At 39.0% G+C, this 18,109-nt stretch overlaps 1 protein-coding gene across 2 annotated transcripts in view; it reads right to left on the bottom strand.

Annotated features, from left to right (window-relative positions):
- Nucleotides 1–18,109, bottom strand: part of LOC132110906 (Golgi-specific brefeldin A-resistance guanine nucleotide exchange factor 1-like) — a 90,805-nt gene that overhangs the window by 20,432 nt on the left and 52,264 nt on the right. For both annotated transcript variants that reach the window (XM_059517992.1, XM_059517993.1), the window contains exons 6-20: nucleotides 17,276–17,384; nucleotides 16,841–16,901; nucleotides 14,224–14,278; nucleotides 10,262–10,406; nucleotides 9,409–9,626; nucleotides 9,164–9,332; nucleotides 8,864–9,075; nucleotides 8,677–8,775; nucleotides 8,399–8,593; nucleotides 4,888–5,080; nucleotides 4,646–4,786; nucleotides 4,461–4,549; nucleotides 4,158–4,360; nucleotides 3,177–3,300; nucleotides 2,334–2,459 (exon numbers count right to left, since the gene is read on the bottom strand). In XM_059517992.1, coding sequence (XP_059373975.1) covers nucleotides 2,334–2,459; nucleotides 3,177–3,300; nucleotides 4,158–4,360; nucleotides 4,461–4,549; nucleotides 4,646–4,786; nucleotides 4,888–5,080; nucleotides 8,399–8,593; nucleotides 8,677–8,775; nucleotides 8,864–9,075; nucleotides 9,164–9,332; nucleotides 9,409–9,626; nucleotides 10,262–10,406; nucleotides 14,224–14,278; nucleotides 16,841–16,901; nucleotides 17,276–17,384 — 2,139 coding nt within the window. The remainder of the gene's footprint in view (nucleotides 1–2,333; nucleotides 2,460–3,176; nucleotides 3,301–4,157; nucleotides 4,361–4,460; nucleotides 4,550–4,645; nucleotides 4,787–4,887; nucleotides 5,081–8,398; nucleotides 8,594–8,676; nucleotides 8,776–8,863; nucleotides 9,076–9,163; nucleotides 9,333–9,408; nucleotides 9,627–10,261; nucleotides 10,407–14,223; nucleotides 14,279–16,840; nucleotides 16,902–17,275; nucleotides 17,385–18,109) is intronic.

Raw genomic sequence — 18,109 nt, 5'->3', positions numbered from 1 at the left:
TTGAATAGAAAGTTAAAAAAACAGCATTTATTTAAAATAGGAATCTTTTATAACATTGTTTTCATAATTCTTTACTGCCTTTTCTGATCCCCATACATTTAAACAGAGGTGTATATAGATATTTTCACATTTAGGTAATTATAATAAAATCTGACATTTTATTGGGTCCTGTGAGATGTATCAGTAGTTTCGTATTGTATCTCTTAACTAGGGCTGTCACTTTTCGTTCGAAAATCGATTGCACAATTGATCGGAGCAACCAAAAAAAGTTTTGAAAACGAAAATAGGGAATCGATTTTAACCAAATATGTACACTATTCATTTTAAAAGAATTAAACAAAAATATAGATGTAACAAAATCCACAAACAAACAGAAAAAGAAAATAAAGAATTCCGAAAGTGCAGAAGGTGTTACGAAAGCTAGACAGAAAATACTAGGGGTATGCAGGGATAGTCGAACATTCGAATATTCGTTCTGCTCTAATTATTCGATAAATAAAAATGATATTCGAATTTCAAAAAAAAAAAAAAAAAAAAATTCACAATAAAACCTAATTTGGTCACTTTCTGTGATTCTCCACGGCATATTTGAAGATGTATGCAAGCAAAAAATAATTAATGAATGAATAAGGGGCCGTTCACATATCGAGCCTAAAACGCGTGGAAAACGCTAGGCGCGCCACTTTTTCCATCTTTCCAAAGCGCTCGGGCAGAAGCGCTCCTGAGGCGTCTGCCGTTGCTAAGCAACAATGACGCGCTCTCTCCATGAAGACGCGGAAATTTCAGCAAAGGATAAATGGATTTGCAGCACAAAAAATCGCTTTCAGTAGCTGGCTACTAAATTCATTTCAAAATGGCAATCCATATACAGCTATGATCAGCTGTTCCTTCATCTTGGCTGAGCTTTCAACGTTGTTACGGGAAAGGATGAAGCTGAATGTTTAGTTCTTGTCACATGACCTGCGGTGCGCTTTCGGCTCTCTGAAAACTCGATGCGGTGCGGACGCACCTGGAAAAAACCAACGCGTGCGCATCGACCGCGTCGCTTCCATGAGTGTGCATAACGCTCGCCTACATTGGAAATAATGAACTTGAGTGCGCAAAACACGCGATATGTGAACGGCCCCTAAGAACTGCGGTCTTCTGCAGTACTTCAAATATGCCATGGAGAATCACAGAAAGTGACCGAATTCAAGAACATTGTTGCGCCATCTCTCAAGCAACGAATAAACACCGCTAACTCGCGTCTGCCCTAGACCCTCGGCACAAACATCTCAGATTTCTCGATGAAAACATGAGAGAAGTAAGAAAAAAAAAACTTTTTGAACATTATCAGAACATTTTCCTTGATGCGAGTGGTGCGGATGGAGTCGCCACGATGAAGAAGATGCAATGCCCACTCGTCGGAAAAGGCTGAGCCAGCGATGATTACAGAGAGTCCAGCCGAGACGAGTGGGAACAGTTCTTGCTGGAGCCATGTATTCCACCAGATGAGGATCTCATTCAGTGGTGAAACGAAAACACGAAGCGCTTCACAAAACTTATTCGCTTAGCACACCATTATTTGTGAGTCCCGACAACATCTGTGCCGTCAGAGCGCGTTTTCTCCGCCGCCGGCCTTATTGTTAACAGACTAAGGAGCCGACTTTCCCCCGATCATGTTTACATGCCAGTAATGTTTTTCATTTATGTTTTTCATTTATGTTATGGCAGCAGTCCACTCTGCATATAATTTTTTTGAGAATGTTGCACTCCTGTTGCTGTTTGTTATTCTGCACGAAACTTCATGCCAATAAATAAGAAATATTGCTGATTTGTGCGTTTCCAGTGCTCGCTTTACGTTCGTCCGTTATTTGGTGTTGATAATGAAAACGTCTTTTTTTTTTTAGACATGGAAAATTGATTTTTACAATCGATCCAATGAACACTTATGTCTTAAAAATCGAAAATTATTTTTTCACAAAAGTGAAAGCCCTACTCTTAACATTGTATCTGTTATACAACTGAGTATTTGAGGACTTCAGTTTTGATAGAGCATGACAGATAAACATGGCTAAGTGTAATATACGACAACCAAAGCAAAAATTGTAAATCTATGATGCAAGCACAAATGTTAATACATTTGTAAATGTGTGACTGCTGTGGCTGACATCTTTTTTCACTTGATCCCATAACTGCACTAAATTGAGGCCACAGATAAGTCATACACTTATCTTCTACTGTTAAGTCATAGAGCTGAAACTAATCTCTCAGAGAGGGATTGCATTTGTCACCCTGAAAATGTGAATGACTTTTGGGTGTTCCCGTCATTTACAGGAACATGTGTGGCTTACCTCCAACGTCATGGGGATGTTCTGCTTTCGAACGTTATGGTTGTGCTGATCGGTGTTGAGCATGATGACTGCATAAGCCAGGGCGAAGCCAGCGTCATTTGACTGGAAGGGATTACCATTCACTTGCTGCACACAAAAGAACAAGGCCATACAATTGACTGAGAGCACAAGAATAGGATCATTAAATCACCTAATATGTACGCTCAACTTTACAAGAGCATTTTGAAGATCATTCGGCACTAGAAAAATATAAAAGGGCACAGTAATTCCTACGGGATCTCCTACTAGTGTAAATGTCAGACACCGAATCCATTCCAGTTTCGCTACATTGCTGCCTCAGGGAGGACATAACCCCCATGTCTGTGTGCCATAATCACATGAGCTCATTCGTAGCGACTGAGAATGGCGCCTAAGAAAAGAAATTTCTACAAATACTTTCCAGGTCACACACAGAGAGCCGCCTTTAAAATGCAGTAAGTGAGCATGTTCGAAATGTCCTCGGATCGCCTGAGCTGCTTTCTGCAGGGCAGATGGATGTCTCTCACTTCCCAGTGCAACATTTTCCTCTTCCCCGATTACCTGTGTGACTAATGACCCTGTCCTTGATCCTGCGCGAACTGCTGATCCACTGTCCCCAATTATCTGATGATGAGGCCAGTTGGTGGCCAGGATTGCCTTAGAGTGTGGTAATGAAAGAACTGTAAGAATGCTCATGTCTGACTGCAGCGAACCTACAGTCTATTTAAAGAGTATATGTGTGTGTTCCCGCTCGAGTGTATATATATATTCATGTCAGTCCTTGCCAGTCCGTGCCTGTGTGTGTGTGTGTGGCAGCTGACTTACTTGCCAGTTGTCAGTGAAGGTTTCCAAGAGCCGATGAATGACAGGCGCTTCGCCAGGAAGACGGAATGCCTCCAGATACAAGCGGAGTGCCTCATCTATGCGCAGGCCCTGGAAGGTGAACGTGCTTAGGAAGAGAAAGAGATGGCCTTAACATAAGGTATGATTACCTCTAACTCCATATTGACAGTCACTGTGAGCCGGATAGTAATCATAAGTGAGAATAACATCCAATTTTCAGGTATTAGACTCAAACAAGTTGATGTCAACCATCTCAACTACTTGAGTTAATGCTCCTACTGACTCACCTCACCTTAACCCTGTAATAACTACTTGTTATTCTATTTTTTTTAGGTCCAAAAAAAGTGTTTTTAAAACATTTATATTTACACACACATATATACACTTACAATGTTACCAAAAAGTCTAAATTAAATCTGTTCATCATATTAAAAGATATGATCAGAAGACCTGGATTGAACTGCTTGACTCGTATGGTTAAAGTTTAAGTTGTCTTTATGAACTTTTTGAAGCTTAAAAGTTTGGTTGCATGGACTTTCAGTGGAGATGCAGACATTTCTAAAGTTTCATTACTAATACCTTCATTTGATTTGTGTTTTGAAGATGTCTGTGTTTTTGTTTTTTGTTTTTGTTTTTTTAAGGGTGAGATTTTTGGTGAACTATGACTTAAAATAAATCCTGCATGAGATATTTTCAGTGGTTAATCTCAGTTGACTGTCAATACTGTCATAGAGTACTTATTCCACATTATAATAAGAAACAGGAGCAAAATACTTTTTTTCTTAAAAATAATCCTAAAATGGGTTTCATTGCTTTCAAACAGAATATTCTTTTTTTTTTTCTTCAGGTGTGAAATGTGACCTTAACATTTCTTCACTATATTCATAAGATTTAACCAAAACATCTCCCAACTAATGCTCTGACACTCGTACCCAAAAAAAATGCAATAAAAAGGAGGTTTACTTGACAAAACTGTCGAGCAGGTCAGTGTTCCTGCGGTCGCTGATAAACTCTCCGATCATCTTCTTGTCCAGGCGGGGGTTTTCTCTCAGCCACTGGGCAACTTCATTATTGTCCATGGGGCTGCTGAGCAGGCCTTTCTCCTGCAGGATCTGAATGCCCTTCTTGGGCTTCTGATTGAACTGCTCTGTGCCCGTGATAAGAAGCTTTGAATATAAAGAGGGAAAATTTTTATTTCAATACAAATTTAAAAGGTCTTAATAATCATGCATGTGAAAAGCAAATAACTGCACATGAACAGCTCACCTTCTTCTTGCTCTTGATCTCTAAAAGTTCCTGAGAGTCTGGAAGACAGCAGGTGAAACGGTGAGGCTTCTTCAAGCTCTTCTTCTCTGCTGGAAGACAAAGCAGCATTTGAATATTCTAAATCCCCGAAGGTTTATTGCAAATCAGTAAGTATTTTGTCTTTGTGCATTTAACAGTCAAAGTACCTGTGTCTGCCTCCTCGTGATCCTGTCTACCTAATCTCATTTTCTCTGCCATCAGACGACTGCTGGTGGGAGGACATGCAGTCCTGGTCTCTGACACCACAGCGTTCTGTCCATTAGAACTGGGTGCATATTTGCCAGCATCTGTATGTAGTGAACGAAAGACGACGAGGTCATTATTATGAGAAACATAGCTGTAGTTTAATTAGTTTTATAGTTTTCCTGGGACTCTTGATCCGGCCCACCTGTTGTTGAATCAGTGATTGTATTGACCAAACTGTCTCCTCCTACTGTCCTGGATTCTGATTGGTCCTGCTGTGCAGCGCTGTTGAGCACTTTGGCCTGACAATGAGCCTCTGTGCTGTCAATCACTGTCAGCAGGGCTTCGAGTGACAGGAGATGGGTTGTGTAGAGCTGCCCAGACACTGGAAAGGCATTCTGCAGAACAAACACACAATTAATCAACATTAGGGCTGAAACGATTCCTCCAGTAACTCGAGTATCCGAAGCATCTGAAATCGCATACTGCAAGGAGTCAGCAGTGTTTTGATTTGAGGGCGCGGGCAAACGTAAAGAGAACGTAGTGGTGTGTGTCCATTGCAAGATAGAGCTGGCATACCACAACTAGGGCCCTATGATTTCCGTGATGCAGAAAACACGGAGGAAATCGCGGAATCCAGTCATTAAAACGGAATTTACAGTTTAACGCGGAATGGCACGGCAATTGCCAAATTTTGAATGAATTAATCAAAAATAGGTCATTGCACTTACATCAAATCACGATATGGACTAATATTAGGGATGTGCACGGATAGTCGAACATTCGAATATTCGTTCTGCTCTAATTATTCGATAAATAAAAATGATATTCGAATTTCGCAAAAAAAAATAAATAAAATAAGTTCACAATAAAACCTAATTTGGTCACTTTCTGTGATTCTCCACAGCATATTTGAAGGTGTATGCAAGCAAAAAATAATTAATGAATGATTAAGGGGCCATTCACATATCGCGCCTAATAAGGCGTGGAAAAGGCTATGCGCGCCGCTTTCTCCTTCTTTCCAAAGTGCTTGGGCAGAAGCGCTCCTGAGGCGACGCGTTCTCTCCATGAAGACGCGGAAATTTCAGCAAAGGATAAATGGATTTGCAGCACACATAAAAATCGCTTTCAGTAGCTCTGCTACTAAATTTATTTCAAAATGGCAATCCATATACAGCTATGATCAGCTGTTCCTTCATCTTGGCTGAGCTTTCAACATTGTTACAGGAAAGGATGAAGCTGAATGTTTAGTTCTTGTCACATGACCTGCGGTGCGCTTGCAGCATTCTGAAAGTTGAGATGTTTTTAACTATGCTGTGCGGACGCGCCTGGAAAAAACGGGACCGCGGCTCACCGCGTGCGCATCGCGACCGCGTCGCTTCCATTATGAGCGCGCATACCGCACGCCTACATTGGAAATAACGAACTTGAGCATGCAAAAGACGCGATATGTGAACGCCCCCTAAAAGAACTGCGGTCTTCTACAGTAGCCTACTTCAAATATGCCGTGGAGAATCACAGAAAGTGATCCAAGAACATTGTTGCAGCATCTCTCAAGCAACGAATAAACACCGCTAACTTGGAGAATGCAGTGAAAACTCCTCTTCTTGCGTCTGCCCTAGACCCTCGGCACAAACATCTCAGGTTTCTCGATGAAAACATGAGAGAAGTAAGAAAAAAAAAACTTTTTGAACATTATCAGAACATTTTCCTTGATGCGAGTGGTGCGGATGGAGTCGCCACGATGAAGAAGATGCAATGCCCACTCGTCGGAAAAGGCTGAGCCAGTTCTCCAGCGATGATTACAGAGAGTCCAGCCGAGACGAGTGGGAACAGTTCTTGCTGGAGCCATGTATTCCACCAGATGAGGATCCCATTCAGTGGTGAAACGAAAACACGAAGCGCTTCACAAAACATATTCGCTTAGCACACCGTTATTTGTGAGTCCCGCCAACGTCTGTGTCGTCAGAGGGCGTTTTCTCCGCGAGAAACAGACTAAGGAGCCGACTTTCCCCCGATCATGTTTACATGCCCGTATTTCTTAACAAGGACATGTAAAACAATAGAAAAAAAGCAAAAAAGATTTGCTGACAGTTTAAAAGTTAAGTGTAAGCTACATTCTGTACAATAGCCTAATTGCTGCAGGCTGCTTTCCGTTTTTTCTTTGTTCACTTTTTTTTTTTTTGATTTTAATCCGTACTTTTGTTTGTTTGCACGCATTGTTAAAGGTTTTCAGCTACAAAACACGATGTGTAATGTTCAAGCTTATTGTAAGCTTGTTCAAAATGACGAAAACAAATGTTGCTGAAAAATAACGTCTGACTCAAACTTAACTTAAATAAACGAATATTCGAATATTCGTTTTTTGTGAGCTCAAATATTCGAATGTGATATTTGTGGAAAACGCCCATCCCTAACTAATATCTGTAAATATTAAGCCGGAACAGTCTGTTTAAATATGAATCCTGCATGTTCTGCGTGTCTGTGCTAATGAATGGAGCAGAAGCGCGTCTTCCTTTATCACACATACTGAAGCGCGCGTGACGCTCGTGGTAATTTCAGCGTCTGCTGTCTCACTAAAGAAGGACGTGAACACATGAACAACATCTCCAGAACTGCTCTGACAGTCACTTCATAAGCATTTGACCGTTTGATTTGAGTAAAACTAGCGTCATATAACATCATAGACTGTAGTATCACATACACAGAACTGTAAAGGTACGTCAACCCGTCAAAATAAAAGTCTGGTTAAAGACTATTGTTCAGCAGAATGTACATAGCCTACTACAAAAAAAAAAAAAAAAATTCTAATCTTTTTTTTTTAAGGTTTAAATCACACAACATTTCTTCCATGTTTTATTTTTAATAGTAAATCCCCTTTGTTTACCAAAAAGTTAAGTTAATTTTCAATAATTCAAAGATAAATTAATGTTTTATGTGTTTAATGTTTAATGTGCATCTCAGAAAATGCTTTATTTAAAACCCCAACTGAATGGCAATTAAAAGCACTTAATTCATCTGTCAACTTTATTGTCATCGTTCACAGTACAAGTACAGACAGAGAAACAATGGGGAATTAAATGTTCATTTTTGATGTATGCATTGCATTCTATGCATTTAAAAAATGAAACTTAGTTGTTCATTTTAAGAGACCCAGGAGTCTTATTTTCTCTTGCATAATTAATATTGCACTTAAATTAAGCAAAAACACATTTTATCCGATTACTCGATTAATCGATGGATTTTTTTGGTAGAATACTCGATTACTAAAATATTCGATAGCTACAGCTCTAATCAACATCACTTCATAATAATGTCAGAACCCTTCAGGAATTTCTATATGAGGTAAAACCTGTCCTGTAAAAATAATAAAGGTAATAAAAACAAATATAAATGACAGTGTAGTGTTTTTTGCTGAAGCATGTGGACTAATGCTTGTAAAAATGTGCCGAATAATGCAGTTTAAATATGAGTATCTGAAAAGCCAGAAAACAAATTACATAAAATTGTAGTCTCAATTATATTAAAACAACACAGATTTTACTGAACCAAGCGTATTTCCACAGTTAATGCATTTTCAGTCCATTATGAAGTAACTGTGTGATTTACTTTGTGTAGCTTGCTAAATATTTATTAAAGGGTAAATTAAGCTTTGCAGATCCATTTCTTTCTCATTAGTCCCTGCTAGCTGGACATCTGCAACTGGAGTGGCTCACCTTAGAGAGCAGTTTGGTGAGGTCCTCAAACAGGTTGGAGCAGTAAAAGTCACAGTCATAATTTATGTAGAGCTCTGTGACAAAGCTGGGGATTCTCCAGAGCTGTACGATGGCCTCCAGGGCCATCTCCTTCATCTCATAGGCCATTTTAGGGTTCTCTGAGGTAATGATGTCCATTAGCTTCTTCAGGTAAATCTATGGAGACATACGAAGAGTGACTTCCTACATCTGAGATAGCTTATATCTCACCACAGAAAGATCATCATTCAGTCACGTACCTCAAGCTGAAACTTGAGATGTTCTCGCATGCTTTCAAAGAGAAGAAAGCACACGCGTATGGAAGCAGCATACAGGTTCATTCGTTCCACACCTAACAACTACAAAAGATACACACAGAGAATATTTACTACAGCTGAAAACATCTGAGAAACACACAAGTTAGATTAGAGAAGAAGGAAGTTTCACCTGTGTGAGGTGCCTACAGAGCTCAACTTTGACAAGACAGAGCAATGACTGATAGGGAGCGATGTGTGCAGCTTCTAGGGCCACGTTCAACAGCTGGAGGCCCATATGAATCATCACATCGGAGTTATGGCGGTCATGTGGGTTGGTGAGAGACATGAGGAACCGGAAGAGCTCTCTCAGGCATGGGAGACCGTATGGGATTAGAGTGGCACCTGGAGAAACACAATGGTACAAACTGGTGTGAAGTCATTTTGACGTCCCAGCCTTTGACGGAAAATCTGGACACTCTATTTCTCTTACCCTCTTTCTGAGTGGACTGTGTAAAGCGCACTCCCCTGGGGTTCACATAGTCCATGTCGTGAACTGATGCCGAATCCGACTGGTCAGCCAGCAAGTCTCGGTCTCCCAAGACTTCAGGAATGGACTCCACTGAAGCAGACTGGGCACGCTCCACTTCCCTGCCCTCAGACTGATGACACAGTATACAATCCCATCAAGCTCTGAACACATACACTTGGATAGTTTATTGATGGTCTGAGGGATACCTGTGACTCCAGTCTGCCTGACTCTGCAGAGGGTGACACAGGAGTGGTGGCCGTTGAGCTGCTCTGCTCCAGGTCTGTGAGATCTTCCTTTGAGGTGGTTTTAGAGCCGGGGTCTAAGCCACTGTCAGCGGTGGGGCTGGAGATGGAGGAAGCTGCACTGTCTAAACCAGGAAGAGTAGAAGAACCTCCACTGTGCTGCTCAATGAAAGGAACTCCACCTGAAACGGACACACTGGGATGAGGACAGGGTGACAGGACATGCTTTTCTTCTTAACATCAAAACAGGATGATATACTAATTGCTCATAGGACGATTATGATGGCAAAATACACTTTACACAAAATACATTTTAGTGAAGGAATTCTTTCTTGTTTCAAGCCTTGCAAATAAGAACGTACTGACAGACATATTTTTAGTTCGAAAGCGAATATTTCAAAAAAACGGATTCATTTAACTTTGATTCAACTATTTGATTGAGTCCATTGAGTACATATACACTAATACAAAAGTTTGGGATCATTAAGAGTTTTTTTTATTTATTTAAGAAATTCATCTTTTTATTAAGCACAACTGCATTAAATTGACCGAAAGTGCAAGTTAAGGTAACACTTTATAATAAAGTCCCATTTGTTAACAGTAGTATTGCATTAACTAACATTAACAATTATCAAGACATTTGTTACTGTATTTTTTTTTAAATCTTTGTTAATGTTATTTAATAAAAATACAGCTGTTCATTGTTAGTTCATGTTAGCTCAGGTCCATTAAATAATATAACTTTTGAATTTAATAAATATTGAGATGAACTGAGATTAAAAACACAAATTGAATCTAATTGACTTATGTCATATACCTGAAAGGTTGTTGGTGAGGGTACTGGACTGGCCTGGATCCATCTGTCCTGAGGGACTGTGTACCATGTGACGAGGGGGGCGGGGAGAACGCTTCTGTTTCTTCCACTTGGAAGACTCACTCATTCCCCCGGCTCTCATCTTAAGCTTCAAAACAAACACAGACTGTTAATTCAAGCCAAATGCTGCAGTTCACTGCACAAAGAACGACGCAGGAGAGCAAGACTAAAACAAAATCTCATGACACCTCAAATTGCCACTCAAAAAGATGCATAAGCACACACACACACACACATGTGTCTCGTCATTTTGTCAAAAAAAAAAACAGCTCTTGGGTCTATATGTATGCTGAGGTGATTTTGTTGACTTTTCTCAGTATATAAACATTTGAAGTCAGCAAAACTAATGTGGTTTACAGAATGTTATTATCTGTGTAGTTATAAGAAGCAAAAACAAATGTAATTATTCTGGATCCAGTTACTTAATCACATTAACGTTTCTTTTATTATTTTTAAAGAAGCATCTATGAGAGTAGTGCACCCTCACAAACAGAACAGCAGACGAAAATAATATAATTCTGGAGTAAGATGGGGGTTTTGGCCATTATTAAAGCACAAAATGTTGTAGACAAGACAAAGAACTACAGTCCTATAAAGCAGGGCCGTACGATTAATTGGATTTTATTCGTAAAGACAATTTCTGCTCTTTCTTAATTCAATATAATCATCTGTAATATTTGCACACTGTTAATTTATCCAGATTTTTTTTTTTTTGCCATTTCCCTTCTCCCGAATTGGTAACAAGCCTCCACAAGCTTTCATTCTTGTGGTTGCCAGATGTCAGGAGTTTAAATGCCCAAATCAGAGCTTCTCTTAAATGGATAATTTTCTGCCCAGGGTTTTGCTGAATCTTTCCAAGCTGGCACCCATGCACACATGCTCTCTCCACACTGGGTGCTGAATGAATGCACTTTACACAACATTTGTGCCACAACATAAAGTGTGTCGTTTTTAATAGGAAAAAAGTTAACAATTTGGAACTATTGTAATTAACAAAAGTAATTGAACTTTTTAGAAAACCCTCCTGCAGATTATACAATCCTCATAATGCAGAGAGTGTCAATGTTGTAACAGCCTTTAGAGCAGTTACTTTGGTTTTTGAGCAGTAGTACCACTACCATGCTCTAGGGGTCTCTCCAGACTATTCTTTCTCTGGATAAAAGGCAGGAAGAAGAAGAAGTAGGAGATTGTTTGGTTGTTTGGAGAGAAGCATGGCCTCCTTCTGCTAACCTTATGTATACTGTAGAGTCCGGGTTGAGAAACTGGTTTTAAGCTCATCCAAAAGGACTTCTCATAGATGCCTCATCTACAGAGTTATCCTTCTTATTCTACTTGATGCTTCCATCCTATGCTGTACTGGTTCTTAATGGATTCTAATTAGTCATGCCAGTATCATCATTTGATGACTTGGATCAACTGAGATTTGAGATGGTTGAGGGTTACAAGGACACCATTATTGCAATATAAGCTGAACTGAAGTCTGGATTGACTGAAGTTAGAATCTGAAATGAACTACTGGACTTTTTTTGCTCTTTTCTTGTTTGACAAATCCCCTATCTTCATCTGCACCTGTGGTATGGACAATGACCAGATACGTTTGTTACCATTTATCCTTTTTTCACTATGTCAACTTAGAAACCATGCATGCATATCTTCAATTGTTGATTCACTGTTTTGATGGTTTTGTGGGACATATTTGATATAAACATTTATGCAATTACTTAGGTGTTTGTACTTGGTTCGTGTTTCTGAGTCTGGTTAATTCCATAATAGTCAATGAAGTCCTCCCTTATAAATTTATTTGTGATGAGTCCTTCTGAGAGTTCTCGGTTGGAAGGTTACAATGTATATGAATAAAATAAATCAGCAAACTACAGAAAGTTCAATTCATTCTCTTGATTTATGCTTATGTGAAGGTACAATAATTCTAATGAGAATTCAGATGAGAATGATTATCTTTTTAAACAAAAATAATCATGATCATCATCATGAACCATGAAGCATCAAACTCAAATTAAAAAACATCTGATTGAGTAGATCACAGTAGGTCTCGGCCTTTAAAAGTTTAAACTTACTGTTAAAAAACATCTCCCCTACGGAGAAAAAGAATGGGATAATTACTTCCAAAACCAGATTACTGCACTCTGTAATGGTGCAGGAAACTGTGTGTAGTATTGTAAAAAAAAATTCTATGGATTAGCAGAAGAATTTCTTTAACTGTATTCATTAAAATACATAACTGAAACAGCATCACAAAATAACTATCTAATGCTTGTCTCAGCTTGTCTCACTAGTTTTCCAAAAGAAAAAAAGACAAAAAAAACTGTATTCAGTGAATTCTAACATCAACATGAAACCAAAAATAGAACAAAGAACTTCAACCTGGACATGTTATACTGTCAAAACACTGTCATATGTTAAATAAATGGGGGTTGTACAAGTTTAAAGCGAGTCTGATCGGTGACGATCTTTTCTTCCTTACCTGCACTCGTTTGTTTTTCCATAAGATATTTTAAGCCTCAGGAGAGAAGGGGCAGGCCCGGGATTAGTGATGGACATGTCCCAAGCTCAAAGGGAGATGCATGACATGGGAGCATATACTGTATACCTTCATGCATAGAATGTACATGGGAGAAATCTACACGCATACCTGGACGACATCCATGCACTCACATTCATTATCAGGAACTCAATAACACACCCATTCAATGACATTAACCCGAGGCAACGGGGAGAGAATAGGACCTCAGCATACGTTGCAAACAATCATGTGTTAATTGGGGAGACTAACCAAGGATAAAGATAATGGGTGCAATAAACAGAACAGGAACACACAAAGCATGCAAAATGGCAGTCAAATGGGATTTTCTGGTCTTTAAAGGATAAAAAATAAGACCCATTCGAAGGAAAATATATATTTAAATATAAAAAGTAACATTCAAATGAAACTATGGAAGCAAAATGAAAATAAAAGCGATGTGGTTTCAACTCGAATCAATGTATTTGCATGAAGTATAAAGCTGGACCTAACCTACACATATGTTACACTGTTTACCCATGACTGTTCATCAAATATTCTTTCTTTAGAATGAGACGCGACTCTAAATGAACTTTATACTCATATTAAGTATTATTTGCAAACACTAATATTTCCATATTCATAATACATTGTCTTTGTGAATGTGTTATTTTGATTATTGAACATGATGAAATTGCATGCTACAGTTGTTGTCAAAATAGTTTAAATTGTACTAAACCTTCAATATCTCTTTAAAAAAAGATGATGAGAATTCCTTTTTGGTGCTATGACAAATGCTTGCTTTAACTCTTTTGTGAATCTTCCCACCAGGCATTCAAATATATAGCCATGCGTCCCGGTGTATTTAAATGCACTTGCTGAAACCTAATAAAAACGGCTGTTTTAATGCATATAAATGTGCTATAGCCTCTCTAAGCCCGTCTGATTGGTGTTTCTAGGCTGATCTGCATGAATAAAATCCTGTGTGTCCAGAATACAGCTTGGGATCTGCGAGTTGGAACAGGCAAATGGACAAATGATGAACTCAACATCAACAATCAGGTATGAAAAGACAGGAGAAGAGAGAGTCTTTGATCCCTAAATAATTGAGATGAAAAGGAGCAAATGTCTTTCTAAATACAGAACCAACTGTGGCTGAAAATCAAAGTTAGCTCTCACTAGACACTATTTTCCATCTCCTAACCTGATGGATGGTCCACACACACAGGTATAATAATTATGCAACAGCAACTGACCTCACTTATGGGTATGGAGACCTCTGCCTAACAAAGATCATGAAATAAATGAGAAATGAGGAAGGCAAATGGGAAACGGGTGTAAAGGGTCTGGAGGGAGAATGAAGATCTGGGGAGGATTTTATATTTACCTTCTTCATGTTAGTGCCCACATAACTCTTGGCCTCCTCTTTGAACTGTGGCAATCTGCAAAACAAATATTACAAAGAGTTATCAGATGCATTTATGGCAACACTTTCTATGAGTTTTATAGAGGTGAAGTGTGACATTTTTGAACTACTACTAGCACAAAAAGAGAACCATAATCAGTATAAGTGGCCCAGCCGGGCGTGACAGGACATAGCACTGAACCAGTAGCATGAGTTGGGATGAAACCGTGTTTGTCTGACCAAAGACAGAGTTATTATTTCACCGTTCCGTTTGGCGTGACAAGCTCTGCAGAAATAACAGTTCGGCTTGAAAGGTCAATGACTTTCTAAAAAAATTACATTAAAATGATTCTCTTATGTACAACTCAGGGATTTTCAAACTCCACACATGTTTCATAACAGATTCAAAACTGTGCACTGAACTGAATACAGAACTAAATTGAGCTAAATATTGACACTATTGTTGTCTGAAAATCTAATTGCTTCATAATTGATCAATTTTGCAACACTAACTGTTGTTTTCCTATGTTTTATTACTATGAAACAATCTGAAAATATCAATGTAAATATAATAAATAAATTTTAAGACACTTGCATCTCACATTACTCATAGTATAGAGAAAATTTTTCAGTTTAAAGCAAAGTAAAAAATTAAGTGCAATATAAAAGCCTATTTAATTTTGGAATGACGTCGCTTTAATGATGCTTAATACCTTTCAAACAGTACAAATAGGACTTTATCCATGTAATTATAAAACTGACATACATGTGTGATGTGTCATCCTTTAGAAAAGGGCTTCCTTGCTTTGGTATTAAAAAAAGTCTGAAAATTAAATACTCTAAATATTTTGGGCAGGATTCGAGTCACGTCTAGTTCCCCAAACTGCAGATTAATTAACTCCTTTAGAGAATCCTCTCTAAAACCAAAACGGAGGAGAGACAATATATTTGAAGAGTCAGCATTTCTGTTCCCAGGGCATGACTTGTGACCCCCACCCTGGTTCATTAGCTGAATTAGATGGATAATGTTATCAGCCTCGAAGGCATTGTCTGCATGTGTGTGTGTTGTGTGGACACTGCAGCTTTCCCCTTCAGTGAGATGTCAGCGCAGGCAGGCTGGGAGAGATGGATCCTGATGTTAACTCTGCTCCGCGTTAATGGACTGTTGTCTTGCTGGCTTGATTATAGGATGATCTGTGAGTCCAACAGATTAACATCCCTAATGCTTTCAGCAGGCTGCATAAGCCTCGTTCTGAGCACTCAATAAGATCCGCTGTTCATTACTCTGGCTATCCCGACCACACACACACACACACTACATTCACTGCTTATTACCCCTTAGGCACACAGAAATACACACACTCGTTATTAAAGCCTTTCACACCCTCATTGTGAAGGCGATGTGGACAAGAGGGTCTGGGCAATAAGAACATACACAATAGGACTGGCAAAATCTGGTTGTGAGTGTTTGTGTATGTGCATTTCTGAGATTAAAAGGTGTCATCAGCTTTAATTAAAAAATCTTAATGAATGCTCCTCATCTGAAGGACTTTTACAGTGAATGAAATTATAAAAACAAACAGAGGATGTTTACATGGCTTGAAAAACAGGTCAAAACACTGATATTAGTCAGATGCTTCTCTTTAATACCAAAAATATGATATGATCCTTTTTAAATTAGCCTTTTATAAGAGACCACATTTTGTCATTATGTCTTTGTTGCGCACACATATGTGTGTGTTCTCCTAATCTACATGCAGATGGGTAGAGTGAGATGTGCTCTGAGGTCTCATCCTCTCGTCTGTGCGGGATGTGACTGGAAGTCTAATGCGAGTGGATACGCACCTCTGATAAATGCCACCCCACAATCATGTTATTGCATTAGAGCAGCAGTACACTATGACCTGCATGAGGAGACTAAGGGCTTGGGCTCACAATTACACCACAATCATAGAACTGCATGTTAGAGTCAGAACTACACTGATTATGAAATGTGTGCTATTTAAGTCCATAATTATAAGTCCATAATGACGACACTTAATACTTGTATCTAGACATATATGGCCAAGAACCTGTTGGAAATATCAGAGAAAATGCAATGTTTGAATATCACCTTGGAATTTGATATTCTGAATATTCTAACACAGACAAACGATATAATGAATAATTTAAGGTTCTAAAGTAGGCCTAGATGGTTAACTTTTTTTCATAAATGCAGTCTTAGTGAGCATGAGAGATTTGAAAAAATGTGTGTGGGGGGGGGGGGGGGGAGTCTGTAAATGTTGTTTTCCTCATACACTGCCGTCCAGAGAGAGGGCACTGCAGCAGCAGATTCTGTGTGGGTCTGATAATTAGCCATACTTCGCATTGTCAGAGACTGATGCTTTCACCTGTCCTTGTATGTGTGTGAGGGGGAAGTCAGAAACCTCCGGAGGTAATGGAGAGAGGCCTGAGAGTGGAATCGGAGCCCTTTATGTAGACCAACCAAGTTCCTGTTGTGTTTAGTCTCAGGTTCGGTTTGATTATGTGAACAGCAAGAACACGTCTCGGTTCCTAATCCCCATCTCTACATCCCCTCTTCCATTCTCTCTCTAGTTACCTGGAGAAGAGCAGCTGCACCATGTCCACCAGCGTGTGCTCAGCTGACTTTCTCAGCAGCTCTGTGATGAGAAAAGAGCAAAACCACGGAGAAAGAAAAGGAAATGTTAGTCCAGAGGACGAGAGCAGCACCTCAGGGGCTCAGAGACTAGACTCTGTTTGGTCAGGATTAGAGCAGGGCTTTATCACAGTCCTGAGAGCACAGGAGGCAGATTCACACATTGAAAAGTTCAATATGGATGCGCAACAGCAACAGCAACAGCATTTAGATTTTATACAAAGCGATTTACAGTGCGCTTGAAGTATATATTTTCCCATGGAAATCAAAAACATGATCTTGGCATTTCAAGAGCCATGCTCTATCAGCTGAGATGATGCAGAAAAGTAAAAAGCACAAAGAAATTTTAAAAATACACACACATGTATATTCACTTACCACTTAATCTCATTTCAAAGCATATACGGAAACAGGACTGCATGATCTCACAGACAGACTCATTGGTCAGATGGGCTCCAACTGGAGTCAGCAGCAAACTCCTTAAAACCTGGAAATAATAACAGTAATAATAATAATGATGAAATAAAATCTTGTACTGAAGCCACTTATCTGGATTCATTTCAGACTAGTATTTAATACTGTTTTTTCATGTTGATTTTCTGATTCTATTTATATATATATATATACACACACACACACACACACACACACACACACACTAATGCTTAAAAGTCTGGGGTCAGTAATATTTTTATTTCTTATTTTTTATTAAGACTTATTCAGCAAGGATGCATTAAACTGTTTAATAGTGAAAAGACATTTACAATGTTACAAACAATTTATATTTTAAATAAACGCCATTCTTTTTATTTTATTTTATTTTATTAAATTATTAAAATCCACCCTTTTAAAATCCATTTTGTAGTTGTTTATCGACCCCCAGGACCACAAAGTAACTTCTTGGATGAATTCGATGTGCTGCTCTCAACCTTCCCCTAGATATGCTCGGAGACTTCAACATTCACCTAGATAAACCTCAGGCTGCAGGCTTCCACACTCTGTTTGCCTTTTTTGACCTTAACCGACTGTCAACTACTGCTACTCACAACTCAGGCAACCAACTGGAGCTTATGTACACTTGACACTGCTTATGGTACTGGTTACTCCACTGCACACCCCGGATCACTTTCTTCCTCACTCTTAACCTCAACACGGTTCCTGACACATCACTTACACCTTCACACGTAACCTACGCTCACTCTAACCCTCCCG

Source organism: Carassius carassius, chromosome 30 (genome assembly GCF_963082965.1).
Source record: "Carassius carassius chromosome 30, fCarCar2.1, whole genome shotgun sequence".
Lineage (NCBI taxonomy): Eukaryota > Metazoa > Chordata > Actinopteri > Cypriniformes > Cyprinidae > Carassius > Carassius carassius.
The sequence above is the reverse complement of the archived record's forward strand: the minus strand, read 5'-3'. Positions and strand labels throughout refer to the sequence as shown.